Below are 20,824 nucleotides of genomic sequence, written 5' to 3' on the forward strand. Positions count from 1 at the left end.
TTACAGCATAGACCAATTTCACATCAAGTGCAGATCGCAAAATAAAATCGTAAAATTGGTTCTGTTGTTTACAATTAATGGCATAGCAAACGCTGATTTTTTCTGATTTATGAAAATGGGTGGTTTTAAAAATTAACGATTTCATGAATTAAGTTTTTTTTTTTTACTTTTAACAACCAATGTAAACCAAAACTCAGATGTTGAGGGCGATGTTTCTAATTCAGTTGTCGACAATAGTGTACTGTATATACAGCAATACTCTGCTATGTTAATTGGCTGTTTGAAAAAAGAATTTAAATAAATACAAAAGTATTAAGCAAGTTTCACATTTCTGTTTTATTAGTCAAAATTTTCAAATCGTCTTAATATTATACCATAGACCAAAAACATTTAGAGAGTGAGCTAAACCGTATCAGATTGACTACCCAATCAGAATGCACCATTCATTGTTTGATTGATCTGACACTAATTTACTACAAGAACAACAATATGTTGCAATGGAAATTTTTAAAATATCATTAAAAATATGTCAGTACGGTAGGTGATGACATCTAAATGGTTGAAATATTGCCTTTTTATTGTTAAAAATCATATATCTCATAAATGCCTTTTTTGGTTCCTTTTGGTAATAAAACATTGATATGTTACTCGCGAGAATTGTCACTAATAAATTCCACCACAATTCTAAACAGTTCTATTCCAAATTCTCCCCTGCTGTCATCAAGTGGATCTACTTCTTCCGCTGTTGCATTAAAATAGCTCCTGCACAGCAGTAAGATCGGTGAAACAAAGCTGTACAGATCTTTGCTCAAAGAGTTGTATTGGAGAAAGGTGATGTTCTGTTCGTAGACCATGGTTGTTCCACTGATTTCAAAAAAGAGTAATATCCCTGTTTACCCTTGGAATGTATATATAGTGCAAAGCCCCAAGCTCATGTTCTTTATCAATATCAAGAAGGCGCTGATCTTCGAGAAAATGAAATAAATCATAATAAACATTTGTGACTCCATTCCACAAATCCACCCATGACCGTTCGATTCTTCGGTTTTGGACACTTCATCCACATATTGCCGATCCCCTGTCAGGTCCTTGAAGAATATTCATTATGTTGCATATGTCATTGTTTTCCCCACCATGATCTACTCCTATTCTGAAAGGAATACCGTAAACAGATGTAGCTGCAAGAAAGTATCTGGCCACAACTTCCTATTGTTATCAGATGCAGAAAGGAAGATCAACATTCTGCTTTACCCAACAGTGCTTCCATGAATAACAATTCTCCATCTGCAGATTACAAAAAGTACAAACATTATAATAGGCCTTTTTCATGATGCGGTAGACATATTCAATCAATGACAAACAATGCTGTACAATGGTGCGTACCAACAGAAATAACGTTCACTAATGGCAGAGTTCATGACATCAAGTTCTTTAAAAATCTGTAACTTCTTTTAAGCTGTGTGCTATTACTTATTCAGGTGTACCCAAAGTATAAAAAAGTAGTAATTTTTTACACTAGCTTCTGCTTTAGCAACTTTTTTTTCAGTTCAGTATCTAAACTGAACTAATTAATAATGCAGCCAAATCTGTACAAAATTAATGGGAACCAAAACACTTTCAATTTTCACAGATATGTTTTATTTATATTAATATAATTTTATTTTTAACTATACTAGACATATTTGATCAATTTTTCATTTTGAGTCGTGATTTTTTCTACGTCATTCTATTTCTACACAATCTTGACTTTGAAAATTAAGATGTTGTCGAAAAAAATGGAACCAAAGTTTTTCTTGTGGAAAATTTTCAATATGAAAAACATACGTTCAAAAACTGAACACCAAAGACTACAAAAATTACATAGTCAAAATAACCAGAAAATCTACTAAACAGTACCAGCGATGATAAAAACGACACATTATTCATTACAACGCTATTTAACAGCAATCCGTGTCACAACATTTGTTGGAATGAATGTAAAATTATATCTTACCTTATGAACTTGTGATTTCCCTCAATATGCCATACAGAGTTGGGGCCTGCAACTCTGTAGGTGCGTCGATGGGTGTGCAACTCCACCAGGGTCAATGCGATGCATTACCTCTCTAACACGAGAACATACCTAAATTGTAATACACATATATTAAACTTAAAAGCCTCTATAATTATAATACAATCAACTGAATTATTCATCAACCAGCATCTGTAGGAAGTTTCATCAACAATCGGCAGAGGTTCCTGTTTACACACAAGATGTATCACATGCCAGAACAGTATTCTGCAGTCAAAACTGAGTGCCTATTTGATTAAATACTTTCACAATAATTTGTTTGTCAAACTTGGATATCATAAATTAAAGGAATATTTTAGTAGGCATTAAATAGCTGCATAAAAATGTTAGAATCTATTCGGTTTTTTAAAAATTCCAGTTAGTATTAAAAAGTATGTTTGTTTGAAGATTTTCAAGTTTTTTGTTAAGTAGATTCGTTATTTGAAAAATGAAAAAGTGGATTATTCAGATTACAAGAATAATTCCTATTTTTTAACACACACATTTTCTGCAGAGGAGGCATTTAAAAAGTGTAAAAAATATAATATAATTAGAAAACATTACATGGGGTATGATATTCTTGGCTACTTTAACCCAAACAATCCATTGTTTTTATGTAGTATAGCTTATGTGTTTTATGCAATTATTAATATTCCCCCTGTAAAAATGACATAAATCCAATTGCCTAACTACTTAACTTCTTGCTCTTTTCAAGTATCATGTCAACAAATAGCATGCATTTATACAAACAGAATAGAATAATGCCAAATATTAGGTCACATGCAAAGGCCTTTTTTTTAATGTATCAGTGAAATAACTCATGTTATTGAATTGAAATTAAACAATCTAACTCTGTAGGTTACTGTAGGTATACTCTTTATTCAACAAAGTTCAAACACGAAGTGCCCTATAGGAGTGCGAAAGGTACTGTACAAAGGTGTCTCAGTGTGGTATTTTTTCATAACGGATATTCATTGTTTTTGTTTTGGTTAAGTGCAGACCACTGTTAGCTTGTAAGGCTGCATTAGACAATTATGTTCACAATGGATCATTATCACTAGTCTATTACAGTATTAATAACAATAATATATTAATAATTAAGCAAGTAGGCCCTAGGACTAGCCTAGGCTAGTACTATCTAGTAGTCAGAGAGAAGCCTAGTAGACCTCCACCTAAATAAAAACAGACCTGAACACTTCTCCCGTCTCCCCGGGCCTTTTATTTCTTAGGCTTACTAGGCCTATAAAGGTCTACTACTAGGCAGGCTAGATAATTAATAATAGTACTAACAGTACAAAAGCGCCGTAATGCAATTCATTTTCAACCAATCACATGTTTAGGATGACGCCAACAGGGTCAAATGAAAGCGGCGTTGACTTGTTACAAAAAAAGCGCCGTGATCATAATGAATGTGCCGTAATCATAATAAAAACGTCGTAATCATAATTTAAGCGCCGTAATCATAATTGAAGTGCCGTCATGCTATTCATTTTTAACCAATTAGGCCTACAGGCTTAGAATGACGCCAACGGGGTCATAATGAAAGCGCCGTTAAGGTGTTACTGTAATAAATTACCATTCCTTGCCTTACTTTAACATATTTAATACATAGAACATTCTAGAACAACATTTAATTGATCAAAGAAACAGTGTAAACCACATTGTTAATTATAGGAACAAATGACACTATGTAGAATCCAAGAGTAATATATGAAAGCTTCTAGAATTGTTGGTACTATAGAGGCAAATAAGCCTAATTGGTTAAATATAATTTAAGGTGACCAATGAGGAACTTAGGCAATATAGAATGATCTTGAATGCTCTGGAATAGTGCAGCTAGGGTATATAAGCTGACAGTTTTATCTTTCTGGAGCTCTTTTTGAAACACATGTTTATGTGAATGTTGTGTTATTTTGATACTTGTTGGAGTTTATACAGAATAAAAGTTTATTTTTCAGTTGTGTTACAACTTTGTGAGCTGTGTTTTATATTTTATGTCAAAGAAAGATTCCTAGTCATTTCTATACCACTCGGAAATACGTGAAGTAGGAATTCATGACATATTATAGTGGTAGCGGTGTTGGTTCTACTGTATGATATATTATGGTGGCAGCGGTTTTCGTTCTACTGCTTGACATATTATGGTGGCAGCGGCGGTTGTTCTACTGCATGACATGTTATGGTGACAGCGGTGGTTGTTCTACTGCATGACATATTATAGTAGCAGCTGTGGTCGTGTTCTACTGTAAACAAGGATTTATATCGTTTTGCTCAACGAACTGTGTGAATTTTCTACAATTGCAGTAAGTAGTCTGTAATCTTTTTAGACAGTGGACATAGACTAATCTTTATATTTGGAGCAGTAGACTTGTGAACGTATCAGTAACCACGATTTACTAGTAACAAGACCCTCGTCCAGATTTAATTATGGCTGATGGACAATCAACAACAAGATCCGGCGACGATAACCATGACACAGATGATGAATCTGTTCAATCGCAACATTCAGAACAAGATGCAGCAAACGCTGTGGCACCTGGTGGACTTACCCTTCCAGGCAGTAATTTTTCTACTAATGCCATGCTGATTTTGCAACTCATGCACCAACAGCAAACGGAGTTCATAAGGATGATGGATAGCCAACAACAGCGACAACAAACGGAACAGCAAATGAACACGCAATTAATGCAACTACAGCAGCAACATCGACAAGAACTGCAACAACTAATGCAAAGGCTGCAAGTTCCATCACAGAAACTTATAGAGAGCCACAAAGAAGAAATGGAAAAACAAGAGCCTTTAAGCAAGGAGGATATGAACAAATATGAGTGCTTACACGAGAAAGAGTTGAAGGAGGAAAAGGTTTGTGGCATACTTCCTAAAAAGTTAGATATTTTGGACATAGGTGTAGATACACTTAAAGACTATCAGATCAAGGATAGAACCTTGGATCCTCTTAGAAAACAGATGTTAGTACAGACAGGAAAAGAGGATATACAGATAGTCTGCAAAGACGGCGTCTTATTCAGACGGGTTTTCCCTTAAGTCCAGTCTGACCCCATAAAACAGTTAGTGATTCCAAAACCGTGTCGCAACAGTGTGTTGAAAGTCACATGATATTCCACTGGCAGGTCACATGGGTAGAAAGAAGACGTTAGATAGGATCACACAGCGATTCTTTTGGCCTGGAGTTAGAAAGGATGTCACAGACTATTGTAGCACTGAGAGTTGCCAGAAAACTTCAAAGTATAAGACTAAGTTTAAGGCCCCAAAGATTCCAATGCCAATAGTTAGTGAACCATTTCAAAGGATTGCCATGGACATTGTTGGTCCACTGGAACGAAGTAAATCATGGAATAAGTATGTCCTTGTTATTTGTGACTATGCAACTAAATATCCCGAGGCTATTCCATTGAGAAGCATTGACGCTACAAAGATAGCTGATGAGTTGATGAAGTTCTTTTCTAAAGTATGGGTACCTAGGAAGACAACAAGAAAAAAAAAACTATTGTTGTTTGACGTTTGCCTCTTGCAATTATACTAAATATATATTTTGCTTTTCATATGATTGTGTATTTCTCCAATGTATGTTTCGTTACAAGTTTAAGATGTATATTTTAATTAATAAGAGAGTATTTTATTGTGGAAAAGGTTACTTTTATAAACCCACATAAACCATGCCCTCACAACTCTACGGAAGTGTTTTGAGCTCAGAAAAAAAGCTCTTTTTGGAACACGTGTCTATGTGAATGTTGTTGTGTTATTTTGATACCGGATTCTTCTTGGAGATTATACAGAATAAAAGTTTATTTTTGAGTTGTGTTACAACTTTGTGAGCTGTGTTTTATATTTTATATGTCAAAGAGGGATTCCTAGTCATTTCTATACCACTCGAAAATACGTGAAGTAGGAATTCATGACAGTTACATTAAAGCGCCGTAATCATATAAAAAGCGCCGTCATGTTGTTCATTTTTACAACCAATCACAGGCTTAGAATGACGCCATCAGGGTCATAATTGATTAAGGCGTTAACTTGTTCAATAATAACGTTGTTATAAAAATTAGAAAAACGCCGCTTTGAGTAGCTGGCGCAAGGGTCACATTTTTTGCCAATCACATTCCGTCTTTCGTAGCAGTCGGCGGATCGGAGGAGCGAGAGCATCCTGGCGCGACCGAAGGTGGGTGTCGTTGTGTAGACACCCATATAGGGTGTCTATAAATCGAAGACCGAAGATCAGAAAATCAAAGACCCACATTTTTTCTCTCAATCGTGATGAATGAAATGTTTTAATGATTTTAATTTTTTTAAAATATTATTATTAATAATAATAATAATATTAATAATGTTTTAATTATTTTAATGTTTTAAATAATAATAATAATAATAATAATAATAATAATAATAATAATAATAATAATAATAATAATAATAATAATAATAATAATAATTATAATAATAATAATAATAATGTTTTAATTATTTTTAATGGGTTTAATGTTTTAATAATGTTTTATGTTTAATGATTGACGTAACTCTATAGGCTTAGCTAGGCTAGGCAGGCCTACCCTAGGTGTAGGCTAGATAGAGGACTATTCTAAGGATTTAGTTACTTATCACGCGGGCTGAAATCCCCATCATCCTCATCATTAACTGCTTTAGTGACAAGACGATTGATGGATGCATTTAGGCGTACCTGAAGAAGGAATTTTGAATTTTGTACATCCATTGCGGTTCATGTATTGAATGGCTCCAAAAGCGATACTAGCGCGCCCAGTCAAACCATCTATCACATTTTCGTTCAATTCAGCAAACATGAAAGAAGGAATGTGATTGGCCAATAGTGTGGCCCTTGCGCCAGCTACTCAAAGCGGCGCTTTTATCGAACTAGTTAACGCCGTAATCATTATGACTTTGTTAGGGTAATTCTAAGCCTGTGATTGGTTAAAAGTAAAACAGCATGACGGCGCTAATATGATTACGGCGCTTTCATTATGATTATGGCGCTTTCATAATGATTACGGCACCTTTATTATGATCACGGCGCTTTTTTTTAACAAGTTAACGGCTCTTTCATTATGACCCTGTTGTTTTTGGCGTCATCCTAAACCTGTGATTGGTTGAAAATGAATGGCATTACGGCGCTTATGAATGGCGCTTTCATTGTGATTACGGCGCTTTCATTATGGCCCTGATGGCTAACCATAATCGCCTTTGCTCTGCAATCCACAGCCTAACTTGAATGAGTTGGAGAAATTCCCGCCGTCGTACTACAAACCCTTTCCAAGGCCAGAAAACCAAATTGCTCAACAAGCTGCTAATGAATGACTAGGCTCATTCAACGATGGACGTCTTTTTCCGTTAGTTCTAAAGCATTACAAGTCGCAATGAAACAACGTTCCAAGCAACCTGTTCTAACGTTTTGTGCTTCGCCTCGCCGTAGTACAGTATAGGCAAAATTGACTGCAGAGACTGATGCTCGTCTGTAGCTCTAATCAAAACAAGCCAAGTATCATGTATGGCGAGTTAACAGTATATAACAAATCTTTATATTTAAACATGGAAATCCAACGTGGCAAAACACTATTAATAGTTTTTTTATACGCAAAGAATACATGTTTTTTATAATTGGCTTGTTAACTTAACATTAGACAAGAGTAAGAATAATTGATTAATAGGCGGATATATAATGGTGTAATAAACTTCTTTCTTAGATTGTATTATAATGAACAGATAAAAGAAAATGGATCTCATTCTGCACTAAATTCTTGTTACATACAGTTTGCATATGCGATCTTGTTGAGGAATCTTGTTCATCGCCCGGTTTCTATTTCTAGTTCTAAAATGAAACCGAAGCCACACTGCGAAGAGAGGAAGAAAGCACGCGTCAAAGAAATGGTCAATCGCAGATCTTACAAAATGCAAACAGAATGCGGCGCAGAGTACATCAGGAATCGACGACATCTTCGATTGAGCGCTAAGTCATTCACTCTCATCGATCATACATTTCCACACAAATTTAAACTTCGCAAACATACAGCGAAACCCCAACCCAGAAAGATATTCCTCGCGTTAAATGTACGACGAAGCCAAAAGAGACTCAAAACAGCAGTGCATCAATTAGACGCAGTACAGAGTTAAGAGAAAACCTGGTTACCTTAAGGACTATGTTTAATTTTAGACATTTTCAAACAAATTAAATTGATTTCAAGTGTTGAAAGAGCATAGAAAATTGGATGCTCATATTATGCACAGTTATAACATTATTTTTGAAAGCAGAGCATTAAAGCATGTTTATTTTGGACATTATAATGAATAAAGAAATATTAAACCTTAATGAGCATAAAGTTTAGTGCTCTCACTGTTTGATATCATTGTAGAACTTTGTTCGAGTAGTTTTAGAGTCACTAAATTCTCGAATTTGGGACTTTGGAATTTAGATAACAATTGTTTTGATGTTTTGGAATATGCATATTTGATGTCTATTTCCCAGTTCTGGATTGTTTTAAAAAAAAACAATAAAGAAAAGGACAACAAAATACTAAATTTGTATGGAAAATTTAACTCATAAGTACACTCAAGTCAAGTCAGTGTTAACATTGTGGAGTTTGTTTTATTCATTTTCTTACAAGTACAAACTCAATTGACTTATTGGTAAATTCATGTTATGATACACATTCTAGTACAGTGTGATATCTAATTTGTTTTCTTTCCAAAAAAGGAAAGATGTTGCATGCATGATTAATAATCGCATGCCCTCTGGTAGCTCGATCCCGCATTGTATACTGGGACAAGATGGCGATATACTTTGTACAACACGAGTTAATAAAGTGTGTTAATGAAAACTCTAACATTGAAGGCTATCCTGAGTATTGTATTACGTCTTTAACCCTAGAAGTTACAATACAAAACAGACTTGACATTATAAATGTTAGAAAAGAGTACTGTACATTGCAGTACTTACCGAATCAATTCTACTGTAAACATCCAGAAAGCACATGTTAAACCGACAAGCTGCAAAGACAATGACCTGGATCGAAAGCCGACAACTTAACTAAGCCATGTGGATATCCAGAAATCCTCTGAGCAACACACGAATACTATCGAGCTGAAAACCGAAAACGATCCCACACTCTCCAGAAAATTCATCTCGAATTCTGGAAAAATCGAGATTTTAACTGACGTCGTGTGATAAAGTGGCGTTAGTTTGGTCGAGATTTGTGGTCGAAATTAGTTGGCCTATCGCTGCTCGTCTGGTGTGACTCGCAGCAATAAAGTGACCATGTTAATCACTAAAATAAGGCAATATGTGACGAATAAGGAATGTCTACAGACTAAATCCATCACAACATTTTAGGATGTATCGTATAATCTATTTTTACCATATTCTTTACCAGAGTCATAGTATCTTACCTGCTTTAACATTATAAACACAATTATTATTGGCTCGGTCTTATTTAAAGTAATTTGAATTTCGTTTGCAAATGTCTTTCTAAAATTACAGTTAAAGACGAAGCAGTATCAATATTATGCTTTAGAATGTTGTGTTATGGCAATATACTTGCAGCATTTGGCGGACTTTTCATACAATGATTATTTTCTGGGCAGATACATAGAGGGGACGATGGTCGTCGACGTCCGGCCCTGCCACCACCCTTAACATGTTAGAGCAGGGGCAGCCGGACCCCTCCCCCTTATTGAAAGTATAAAAAAAGATTAAAAAAAATTATCGCCCTAAACGCTTAAGAGGTTATTTTCGGGCGTCTATAAAACACAAATTTCACTGGGGATGCCCCCGGACCTCCTAGGGTGGTGTTATCTCGATGGGCCCCACCTTCTGCCCTCTTTCGGACATCTCTGGATTTGCCCCTGTAGAGTTCTTGTTAGCAAAACAGTGTAAATAGTCAGCAACTTTTTTATTCTTTAGGGGTAGGAGAGAGTCATTTATGAGAATAATATTCCGGCTAATATTATTATTGTTCGCTAAAAAGACGGGAAGGTGACAAGACAATAGACGGTCCCCCAAATCATTTAAACTTATTTCATTCATTCTTTCACTAAAACCTAACTTCATTCATCTTTTCTTTTTTTTTTTGCTTTTAAGCTTTAAAAAATATTTTTTGAACCCTTATCATGATTTTTAGACATCCATCAATATAAATCAATGATGAAAGCGATTGGTGGCACTAAACCCTACATTAGGCCTAGGTCAATACCAACATTAAAAAAATTAATTAATTTTGACCGACCCTAATTTTTGTTGTCAATTGTGTCTTAGGGTTTTTTGACCGTAACATTATAAATGGGTAATTATAGAATGTGTTTCGAGTTGGACGCTCGTAGAAGAATGCGTTCTTAGACGCATATAGACGTTTGGTCAGGAAGGAAATACTGGTATTTAGACTGAAGACAATGCTGTAAATCTCCTCAAATGATTACTTTGTTATGGTGATATATTACGTGATAACATTCAGGATATTATTATTATTATTATTATTATTATTATTATTATTATTATTATTATTATTATTATTATTATTATTATTATTATTATTATTTTTATTATTATTATTATTATTATTATTATTATTATTATTTATTTATTATTATTATTATTTTTTTATTATTTTTTTTAATTTTGTTTTTTTAATTATCGAATAGGCCTTTACAGTATCTTGTTGGTCTCTTATTTGAGGCTTTCAGATATGTAAAAGAAAAGGAAAGGAGCACTAGATTCACCAAGAAAGCCGTGTCAGTGACACCATACAGATAGAAATGGAGGAGCTCTTAAAAAAGGGGACCGAAAAAAATGATCAAGTTTAACAAAGTAATAATTACTTAATATTATAAAATAAGATTGTTTTCTTAAAACTTGAAAATGACAGTATGAATATTTTGTTTTAGGCTTTGGTTTAGCGTTTATCGTTTATCCAGAAGGACTATCGCTGCTTCCAGGGTCTAATTTTTGGGCTATCCTATTTTTTTTTATGCTGATAACCCTTGGATTTTGCTGTGAGGTAAGTAAACCACACGTTATTTTTGCATAGTGATTGTGGCTGGCGGTTAATTTTTTACAAAAGATTTAAAACATGTAAATCAGCAAAAACTTAAGTTATTTTATCGTAGCAATTTCATTTTTAATAATTTTGGGGTTTTAATGTTGGACCATTTAAGAAAATAAGGTTTCGTCTTTACAGTTTGTGTTTACTGAGATTGTCGTGACTGCTATATGCGATGGATTTCCCAGTGTCTTGCAAAAACGAAAAACACTTGTGAGGCTAACAGTGTGTATAATGGGATACGTACTTAGTTTGGTGTACGTGAGCAGGTCGGGCGCTTACTGGGTTTCTATTGTTGATTCGTCCATACCAACTATCGGTCTGATCATGTTCGGACTTCTTGAGCTCGTAGCTGTCTCATGGGTGTATGGAATCAAGCGATTTACAAATGATATCAGATCGATGCTTGGCGACACGATCTTGCTAAAATTCCCATTATTCTTCTGGTGGCAAGTGAATTGGACTGTTATCACTCCATCTTTGCTTCTTGTAAGTATCTCAGTTTTAGTATCAATCCCAAAATGACAAGCCAAACGAATATCCAATCTAATAAACCAACTCTTAACAAAGTCTATGCTACTTGGTTCTCTGCACAAACTCCAATCTGCTCATAACAATTTTAATCTTCATGTTGATAACCATCATATTCTATCTGATACGTTCGACAAACACTTTGATTTCAGTTAACATTTTAACACGAAAGTCTCACACATCTTCACTTTGTAAGAAACCTAACTGCATTTATCTAGTTTGTTCATTCAAAACAGTGTCATTCGTACCCTATTGGAATTTCCTACTACTAACCTCACTCCTACTCTTTTCAGATTTGGTCTAATCTTAAAGGTTTTTTTCTGTTTTTTTTTTTTAAATATTATTATTATTATTATTATTATTATAATTTTTAATATCATTATTTGATGCACATTTTCTGATTATACATTTTTATATTTTAAACTTATTAATTTGTTAAGTTAAAGATTTAGTTTAATTTAAATTTTTGTTATTTTGTCCGTAATTGTATGTACCGAAGGTCCCAATAAACCGAATCGGTGGCTCGGGTCACGTGACTTATAGTGGGTATTAGGGGTTATTTACATCTATCGAGATCGCGAGACCACAGTGCATTGAATATGGCTTCGCCTTGTTGTCGATGTAAGTCACATCATAGATGTTGCAAATATTGGTTGGTTGGAATGCGAGTTATAATTTGGTAAATCACTTAAAAGTGTTCCAAAATTAATTTTCAAAGTTTGGTTTGGTAATGCTCCAATGGATAGTGGGAATAAAGTTTTTCAAGGAAAGGTACGGTACCTTCACGACGTGCATACTGCTCCAGTGAGTCTTCGCCAGCTGAGGTACGAGGTACTTTTTAGGCATAGGCCAAGAATATTATTCATGCATTGGCAAATGCTATCGCAGCATAAAAACAAAACAAAACAAAAAATAAACAAAAAACAAAAAACACGAATCTCCCCATTCGTAGCAAAAGTATTATTTTACAGTTATTTTAAATCCAAAATTAAATCATAGGATGTTTGTAGTTACTGCCGAGGATAATGATCATCATATGACGTAACCAATTACGTATTGCCATTATGGTGTACCATACCAAGTAGGCCTATTATCATCAGCCTGTTTCATAAAGTTTGGTTGAGCAATCAGTACCGTTAAGGGTTATTTTCTACTGTATTACCTACTCGACTACAGAGATATATATAGTCGAGGCATAACAACTCAGTGGTGGCGCCAGAGGGGGGGGGGGATACTTTGCATGTGTTCATCGGGAAGATCATGACACAAAATGGACGGTGTGTACCACTTGACTTTCGCAAACCAAGGAGCGGAATGTTGCAACTCTTTATATATATGGCTTTACCCCCCCCCCCCGCTGGCGCCACCACTGGCGTAGGCCTCTAGGCCTCTGGCCTAGACGGCAGAGGCTAGGCATAGGCCAGGCAAACATGAGTTTCCTATATGCTACACTGCAATATCGACCTACAACTGTAGCTTAGAAAATTCATGAACATCGTAAAATTTACCATTTACCATACTCTTGCTTGCTATTTAAAAAAAATAATTTTACCGTTTACATACCGCTGATGTTCCAAAATCTAAAAATAGAATATGACGTAAGAAAGCCCGTATTCTGGACAACAGCGCCACCATACAGCCCGTATTCTGGCCAGAGAAAGCTTCTAAAAATAGAATATGATGTAAGAAAGCCTGTATTCTGGACAACAGCGCCACCATACAACCCGTATTCTGGACAGAGAAAGCCCGTATTTCGGACAACAGTGTCACCATACAGCCCGTATTCTGGACAGATTTTACAGCCCGTAATCTGGACAGATTTCACAGCCCGTATTCTGGACAGAGAAAGCCCGTATTCTGGACAACAGCGCCCCCATATAGTCCGTATTCTGGACAGCTTTCACAGCCCGTATTCTGGAGAGATTTCACAGCCCGTATTCTGGACAGAGAAAGCCCGTATTCCAGAGCCGTAGATAGAGAGAGTTTGGCCAACTTGGCGCATGGACGCCATGTCGTTACCAAACATCCCAGGCGCATGCGTGCGTATAGCTTTAACGTTTTGTTTTGGTGACAACATGGCCGGTGTAAGTCATGTGATTGCGATCTACCCAATCACACGCGCGTATATCGAATCCCGTGAAACGGAGTTCACCAAACTGTCTCTATCTACGGCTCTGCCGTATTCTGGACAACAGCGCCCTCATACAGCCCGTATTCTGGACAGAGAAAGACCGTATTCTGGACAGATTTCGCCAACCCGACTCGAAAAACCTGGATTTCGCCATGATGGGAGGAGAGTATATTGTAATGTAATACGGTGGGTTTTTTTTTTGTTTTTTTTTAAATAATATAAAATTTAAAACCGATTTGAAAATAGGGTAGTTGGTTACATTGCATACACTTTGTTTCTCGTTGTTTTAATAAAAAAAAAAAATCGGTTTTGTAATTTCGAAAAACATACATGAAGTCATTACGGTAGCTTGATGACTATCAAATAACTAATAAAAATTTACCAAAATTCGTCAAATATCCGTAGCTTCCAGCAGTTTTTTTTTTTAATATTGTAAAATCCTTAAGTTAAATTTTTTTTTATATAATTTTCAATGAAAAATAAATGCGATCGTTAATTTAGACCTTGGTACAATGTAAACCTGTAATCATATGACTACTTATACAGAATTGTACTATATTATAGTCCTAGATTAGGACCAGGCCTCCTAATAAAGGCCTAGTTCAAGACCTGTTGCAAATCCCAGCCCACATAGGCCTAGCCTCTAATGTCTAGCATAGGGCTCGTGATCGCGGTACTCTGACTCCATGCTCTGACCATTAAAAATTTGGCACACGCACTGGGAAGCGTTGTTCATGGCATTGGATGGACTGCAGCGAAAATTGATTCCGCCATCATTAATGGAACAGGCCCACCTCATGCTTGGCTGATTAGTTTTGATTACATTTCGCATGTCTAGTGTTGCTGTGAAATGTATTTCAGACCAGTCGTACTTGGCTGGTTTTTTATTTACGTTTTGAAATAGAACTTGGAGAGGGCGTTTGATCAATTCAGCATTGCATGAGCCTAAATAAAATGCACGGAGATTGCCAATGTAATGCATAAATCACTATTTAAAAAAAAAATAAATAAATAAAATAAATAAATAAACGTAGGTCTACTGCCTTACTTTACTTTGGGTCGCTGTCTAAAAAATATCATAACTTAATATACTGTGTTCAATGAGCGCACTGTGGTTTACGATGTTGATGTTTCATACCCACTATATGTCACGTGACCAGTAATAACTGGAGAAGCCGATTCGGTCTATTGATCAGTTCGGGCTGAACCACCCACACAAAATATTGTTGAAATAAATGGATGGATGAATACAGGGGCGTCGATCCGTGGCTAAAAGTGGGGGGGGGGGGAAGCCACGAAAGCTCTGGCGCATAGCATTTTAATTGATAGTGCTAGGCCCAGAGAGGGACTTTTAGAGATGGAGAGTGTAGCTGGACTACCACCTCAGCCCCACCATGGTTGGTGAAAATTTATGATTATGGCACCTCCAGTTGGTCGGAAATGGCACTCTCAGATTGAATTTGAATATAATTTTAATTTTTCTCCACTTTCAAATTTCGAAAAAAAAATAGTGATGGTGGGCCGGCTGGGCCCCTTGAATCTGCCACTGAAATACTTATAAAAAGTTTTTAAAATTATCCTTTTTAGTCATAATTATGCCCGCTTATATATTTCGTGCAAACTAACATTCATAAAAATAATGATTTATTATCTACTGATTAACTTGTAACGTATTCAAAATTCGAACTATGAAAAACAAATAAGATAAACTTAAAACAGTCATTAATTTAGTCTTTTTGCATGTACAGTACTTTTAAAATCAATCAAGCAGTTTTTGCTTTTTTCCTCTTTTTGAATTTCTCTTTTGTGTAAGTAATATTGCGATAAATTATTGTGAGTGGAAATAATACCGTCTAATTTACGATCAAACAGGACTAGGGAGATAGGGAGCACACAAAACATTAGCATTTTGATTTCACAAACATAAAGGTGATTTATTTAATTTATTATTATCAGTGGCGGCTCCAGAGCAGCAAATTAGGGGGGGGGGGACAGGGAGGACTTGCACGTTGGGAAAGCAGATCACCTCAGCCCCACCATGTTTGGGGCTGAGGAAAGAAAATTTATGATTATGACACCTCTAGATTGCCGGAGATGGCACTCTCAGACCTAAATTCTAATTATAATATTCCTTTGTTTTTTTTTTCATTTTTAAAATATAATTTTGAAAAAATTAGGGTCGGCTCGGCCCCACTTGAATCTGCCACTGATTATTATGGCATCATTGCGAGACTGCGTCATCGTAACACTGGAGTTTGTAAACTTTTGGTAGGCTTATCACTTAATCGAAATAGGTAGACATCATATCCGTGTTAAAGGCTGAAATTAGAAAATAAAGTAATCCTTTGTATGTAGATAATATTAAACACTAGTACATACGTACGGGTCATAATAATATACAAAAAGAATAAATCGTTTATAGTAGAAATTGTGCACTTTTGAGTTTGTAAAAATTTTGGCCTGATAAGGATATATGCTTCCAATTTTAACAACGTTCAGTACATTGTTTTCACAATACATTTAGCCTCTGATAGTCGTTGCACCCATAAAATCGATCTAGTGGGGTTTTGAGATGGTTACGAAATGTTTAAACAATTGCGTTTTTACTCGGTTTTGGTCCGGAAAATACGTACCGCACTTAGAAAAGTGAACAGACAAAATTCATGAGTCATGCGTAATTGTTATTCTTTCCATTCGCTTTTAAAAGTGGGGTTTTAATTATAGAATATTAGTGAAAAGTGGGCGGGGGTGCAATCGATATGACGTCCCCCCCGCCACTTTGAAAAGTGGGGGACGCGTCCCCCTGTCCCCCACCGATCGACGCCCATGGATGGATAGACGGATGGACTAGTAAGTGGATCGATAGATTGATAGATAGATGGACGGATGACAGAGTGGATGGATGGATAGATGAGTGAGTAGATACGTGATTGAATAAGTTAGTGGATGGATGAATAGATGAATTAGTGGATGAATGAGTGGATGGATGGATGGAGAGATAGATAGATGAGTAAGTGGATGAGTGAGAAGATGGATGGATAGATGAGTGAGTAGATGAGTGATTGAATAAGTTAGTGGATGGATGGATAGATGGATAAGTTAGTGGATGAGTGAGTGGATAAATGAGTGACTGGATGAGTGATTGGATGTATGGAAGGATGAATGATGGATGGATCATGGACCTAGTATAGATGGATGAGTGAGGGAATGGATAAGTGAGTGGATGGATGAGTGAGTGAGTGAATGGGTTAGTGGATAGATGGATGAGTGAGTGGATGGATGAATGAGTGGATAAATTAATGAGTGGATGAATGAATGAGTGGATGAAATTTTTGATAAATTGGTTTGAATACGATGATCCAATTTATATTTCAGTTTGTGTTGCTTTATAATTGGATGAACTGGAGCATGCCAAAATACAATGACGAGTTCTACCCACTTTGGGGACGTGTCATTGGCTGGGTCATCACTGTACTCACGATCGTCTTTATTCCTTTGGTTATGATTTACGAATTTTTGATGGCAAGTGGAAGCGTTGCTGACGTAAGTAACTATTAAAATCCTGTACTGAGCTGAAAACAAACACACACGTATTCGTACTGCACATGATATACATAGGCCTACACACTAACATATCTGCAACCATATTCTGTATATATTTCTATACAGTTTCTTTTCACTTATTGCTGTTATTTAATTTTCGATTGTGCGAGTTCATTGCGCATGCGAAGACGCTGAGTTATAGTATTCGTCAGAATTCTCTATGCATGTTTGGACGGAAACTGAGTTGCGCAAAATGGTCACTGAGGAGTAGAAAATCAAAAGCTTTCCACACGAACATTTATCGCACAGGCATATCCGGCTATTCTGTTTGATTATTCTAAAACAAAAGAAATCCAAACACACATTCAAGAACACCATACTTGATACGATAATTCATTTTTGAGCTAATGATAACAGGCCTACTAATAATATTTTTATTATCCAAGAAAATTTTCATACGGTATTGATTGAGTTCAAAAAGCTTGCCATAAATTTGTAGATCTAATAGGCCTATCGTTACTTATTTTTGTAGCGTTGGAGGGCAATGAGCAGGCCCAGAGCTGATTGGGGACCACAGATGGACGAAAACCGTGCACAGGCCTGGCAGATGCACAAATACTACAACACTACGATGGGAGGCAAACGGGAGGCTCCCGATACCTCTCGTTACTAAAACAACATTATCATTTTAGACTACAAAATACTTTTTCAGTTTATCAGAGCGTACAATGTATAATCATAGAGAAAATAGAACTATTTTCTCTATGGTATAATGTAACTTTAAAAGGCCGCTGGTGTACCTGCATTGATTACTCTCCGCTTGATAAATTTCGGGTCAGTTTACAGTGTTATCAATCTACAGTGTAAACAAATTAACAGACTTTTATTACAAAAAAAGACCTGTTTCTTAAAATAGCCTCCTATTACTTGCTGATTTCACAACTAAATGTTAAGATTATGAAATATGCCGACGACATTGTGATCAAAAGTGTTAGAAATATGCTATGCAAAATATGTAAAGACCGGTCGCATCCACTTTATAATTTGTTTATTTTCATGAGGTCTGGAATTAGACTTAGAGCACTGAGTGCCAAGCGTATTAATAGATTTCGATACTCTTTTGTGGCAATTATGCTATCCATCTATACAATGAAGGTGTTGTTAGATTTAATGGTAACTACAATACAGAATAACGGTATTAATTTATATTATAGTAATAGCTGTATCTAGGCCTTGTGATGTTTTTTGAAGTTATGAATGTTATATTTTTTAATTATTTTATATTTAGCATTATATGTCAATGGAAGATGAATTTCCTTGTTTTATTTTACGAGGAAAATAAAAGTTATTGTCTTATCTTTATCTTATCTATACTGTACACATTTTGAGTGAGAATATCAGTCTGTTTTGTGACTGGATTATCTTTACGTCAAATTATTACTGTATCTTATCGGTTATAAACTGTGGCATAAACAGGCAAGAAATGTTGCTCAACAGTAATTAAAGGCTTGATTGTTAGAATTATAGTAAATCAATAGCTAGGCGTCAATTGAGTGTAAATCTACCAGAAGGTACCGATTTACAATGCTTGAAATTCATGACGAACTGATGAAGAATAATCGTACACTTTTGACAGAAAGCATGAAACTTCCCACAGTGGTACCATGACCATAATGATGGGGACGGGAAAAGGTAAATTGATCCCAGTTTGTGCTTCATAAATTATCTTCGAAAATGAACAGAGCAATTGAGTCTACTTGAATTGAATTTAGTTTGTTTCCTTATGATATTAGAACCATTGCATGTTTGTCCTAATAGAGTGTTCTTTTTAATGTTACATGCAACGCATTTTTACTACATAGGCTATATATATATAAATAAAATTATATATCATATGGACAGAAATTACAATTCTTCTGATAGAAGAGACTCAGTATGTCGCTGAAAAAACACATTAGTAGAGCGGCTATGAAAAATAATCATGCACTTTTGGCAAAAGCATGAAACTTCCCACAATGGTACCATGAGCATAAGGATCATTAAAAAAGAAATAGACCCAAAAAAATAACGTCGCCATCTTGAAACAGTCTGTAGAGAAGAATTACAAGCTCCTATCACCATGATATTCCCTTTTTTCTTTTAATTTTTCGTTCTTTTTCTTTTTTCCCCCTTATTTACGTGTGTTTCATATATCATTTGAAAATGATATTTATCCATTTCTTCTTCAGCCTCTTTCAAAAAGAGCTACGTCACCGCAATTATTGCGGGAATCTTCCTTGCATTGCCTTATGTATGAATAGGTAAAGGCTAATGTATATGTAGTATTATGGTTCAATAATATTAAATTATATAACTATCAGAATTTGTATATAGATACCCTTTACCTGTTGAATGTCTGAACTTGCTTTCAACTTACTTGACACCTAAATGGGTTTACTAATTATTAATATACAATAAGGTGACAATTCCTCACCCCTGGACAATTAAACATAAACTTTCCCACAGCATGTTTGTCACATTCAAACTAAACGTTTGACAGAAGCAATCCGTCTTAATGGAATTGCAACCGACAGGTTATTAAACAAAAAGAAAGAATTCCTCTTTAATTTAGTCACAAATCCTAAACATGAGCTGAATTAAGACACACCCCCAATACATTGGCCATATGCAAACACCCCAATGTCACTGGGTTAGAATTAAGAGTTAGAAAATCAGGTTAGGACTTGAAGACAACGATAGTGAAACTGTTCCGCTCAGAAAGTGTTGCTCTCGAGTATAAGCCTAATATCTTAACTGACTGAGAAACCTGGAGTTAGTCAATATATGTGTATGCAGTAGAATAGTTCAATGCTGAATAAAGCTTTGCAGCATAGTGCCAAAAGAACTGTTGTTATGTATCTCATTGAAAGTATTCATGCCACCTACAACCCCCTTACGAAACCATCCAATCATAATATTGCACTAACCGTAGTCGCAATATTGTGGTTAAAGGCGTACTTCTGTCTCAGACCTAGTAATATTAACGCAATATTGCCGTTACGGTGCGTTGCGGCGTGTGTCTGAAACCAAAGCAGGTGACATTCCCCAATATTACTCCTTAGCCGCACGGGACAGGGGAGACACGTCCCCCCTACTTTTCAAAGTAGGGGAGCATCATATCGATTGCCCCCCCCCCCACCACCTTTCACCAATCTTCTATAATCAAAACCCCACTTTTAAAAGCGAATGTAAAGAATAACAATTACGCATGACTCATGAATTTTGTCTGTTCGGTACGTATTTTCCGGACCATAACCGAGTGTAAAAACGCAATTGTTTATACGTTTCGTAACCATCTCAGAAACAACTTGATCGATTTTATGGGTGCAGCGGTTATCAGAGACTAAATTTATTGTGAATACAATGTACTGAACGTTGTTAAAATTGGAAGCGTGTATACTTATTAGGCCAATATTTTTGCAAACTCGAAAGTGCACAATTTCTACAATAAACGATTTATTCCTTTTGTAT

At 35.7% G+C, this 20,824-nt stretch overlaps 1 protein-coding gene across 1 annotated transcript in view; it reads left to right on the forward strand.

The window, feature by feature from the left end:
* The window catches only part of LOC117121444 (sodium- and chloride-dependent neutral and basic amino acid transporter B(0+)-like), a 72,823-nt gene extending 52,628 nt beyond the window's left edge, over positions 1 to 20,195 (forward strand). The window contains exons 9-12 of the mRNA XM_033266659.1: positions 10,955 to 11,067; positions 11,248 to 11,598; positions 17,147 to 17,314; positions 17,847 to 20,195. Of these exons, the coding sequence (XP_033122550.1) occupies positions 10,955 to 11,067; positions 11,248 to 11,598; positions 17,147 to 17,314; positions 17,847 to 17,987 (773 nt within the window). The 3' untranslated portion in view covers positions 17,988 to 20,195. The remainder of the gene's footprint in view (positions 1 to 10,954; positions 11,068 to 11,247; positions 11,599 to 17,146; positions 17,315 to 17,846) is intronic.
* The last annotated feature ends 629 nt before the right edge of the window (positions 20,196 to 20,824 follow it).

Source organism: Anneissia japonica, unplaced genomic scaffold, assembly GCF_011630105.1.
Source record: "Anneissia japonica isolate Jap-2015-1 unplaced genomic scaffold, ASM1163010v1 scaffold288261_len294488_cov152, whole genome shotgun sequence".
In the NCBI taxonomy this organism is placed as follows: Eukaryota; Metazoa; Echinodermata; class Crinoidea; order Comatulida; family Comatulidae; genus Anneissia; species Anneissia japonica.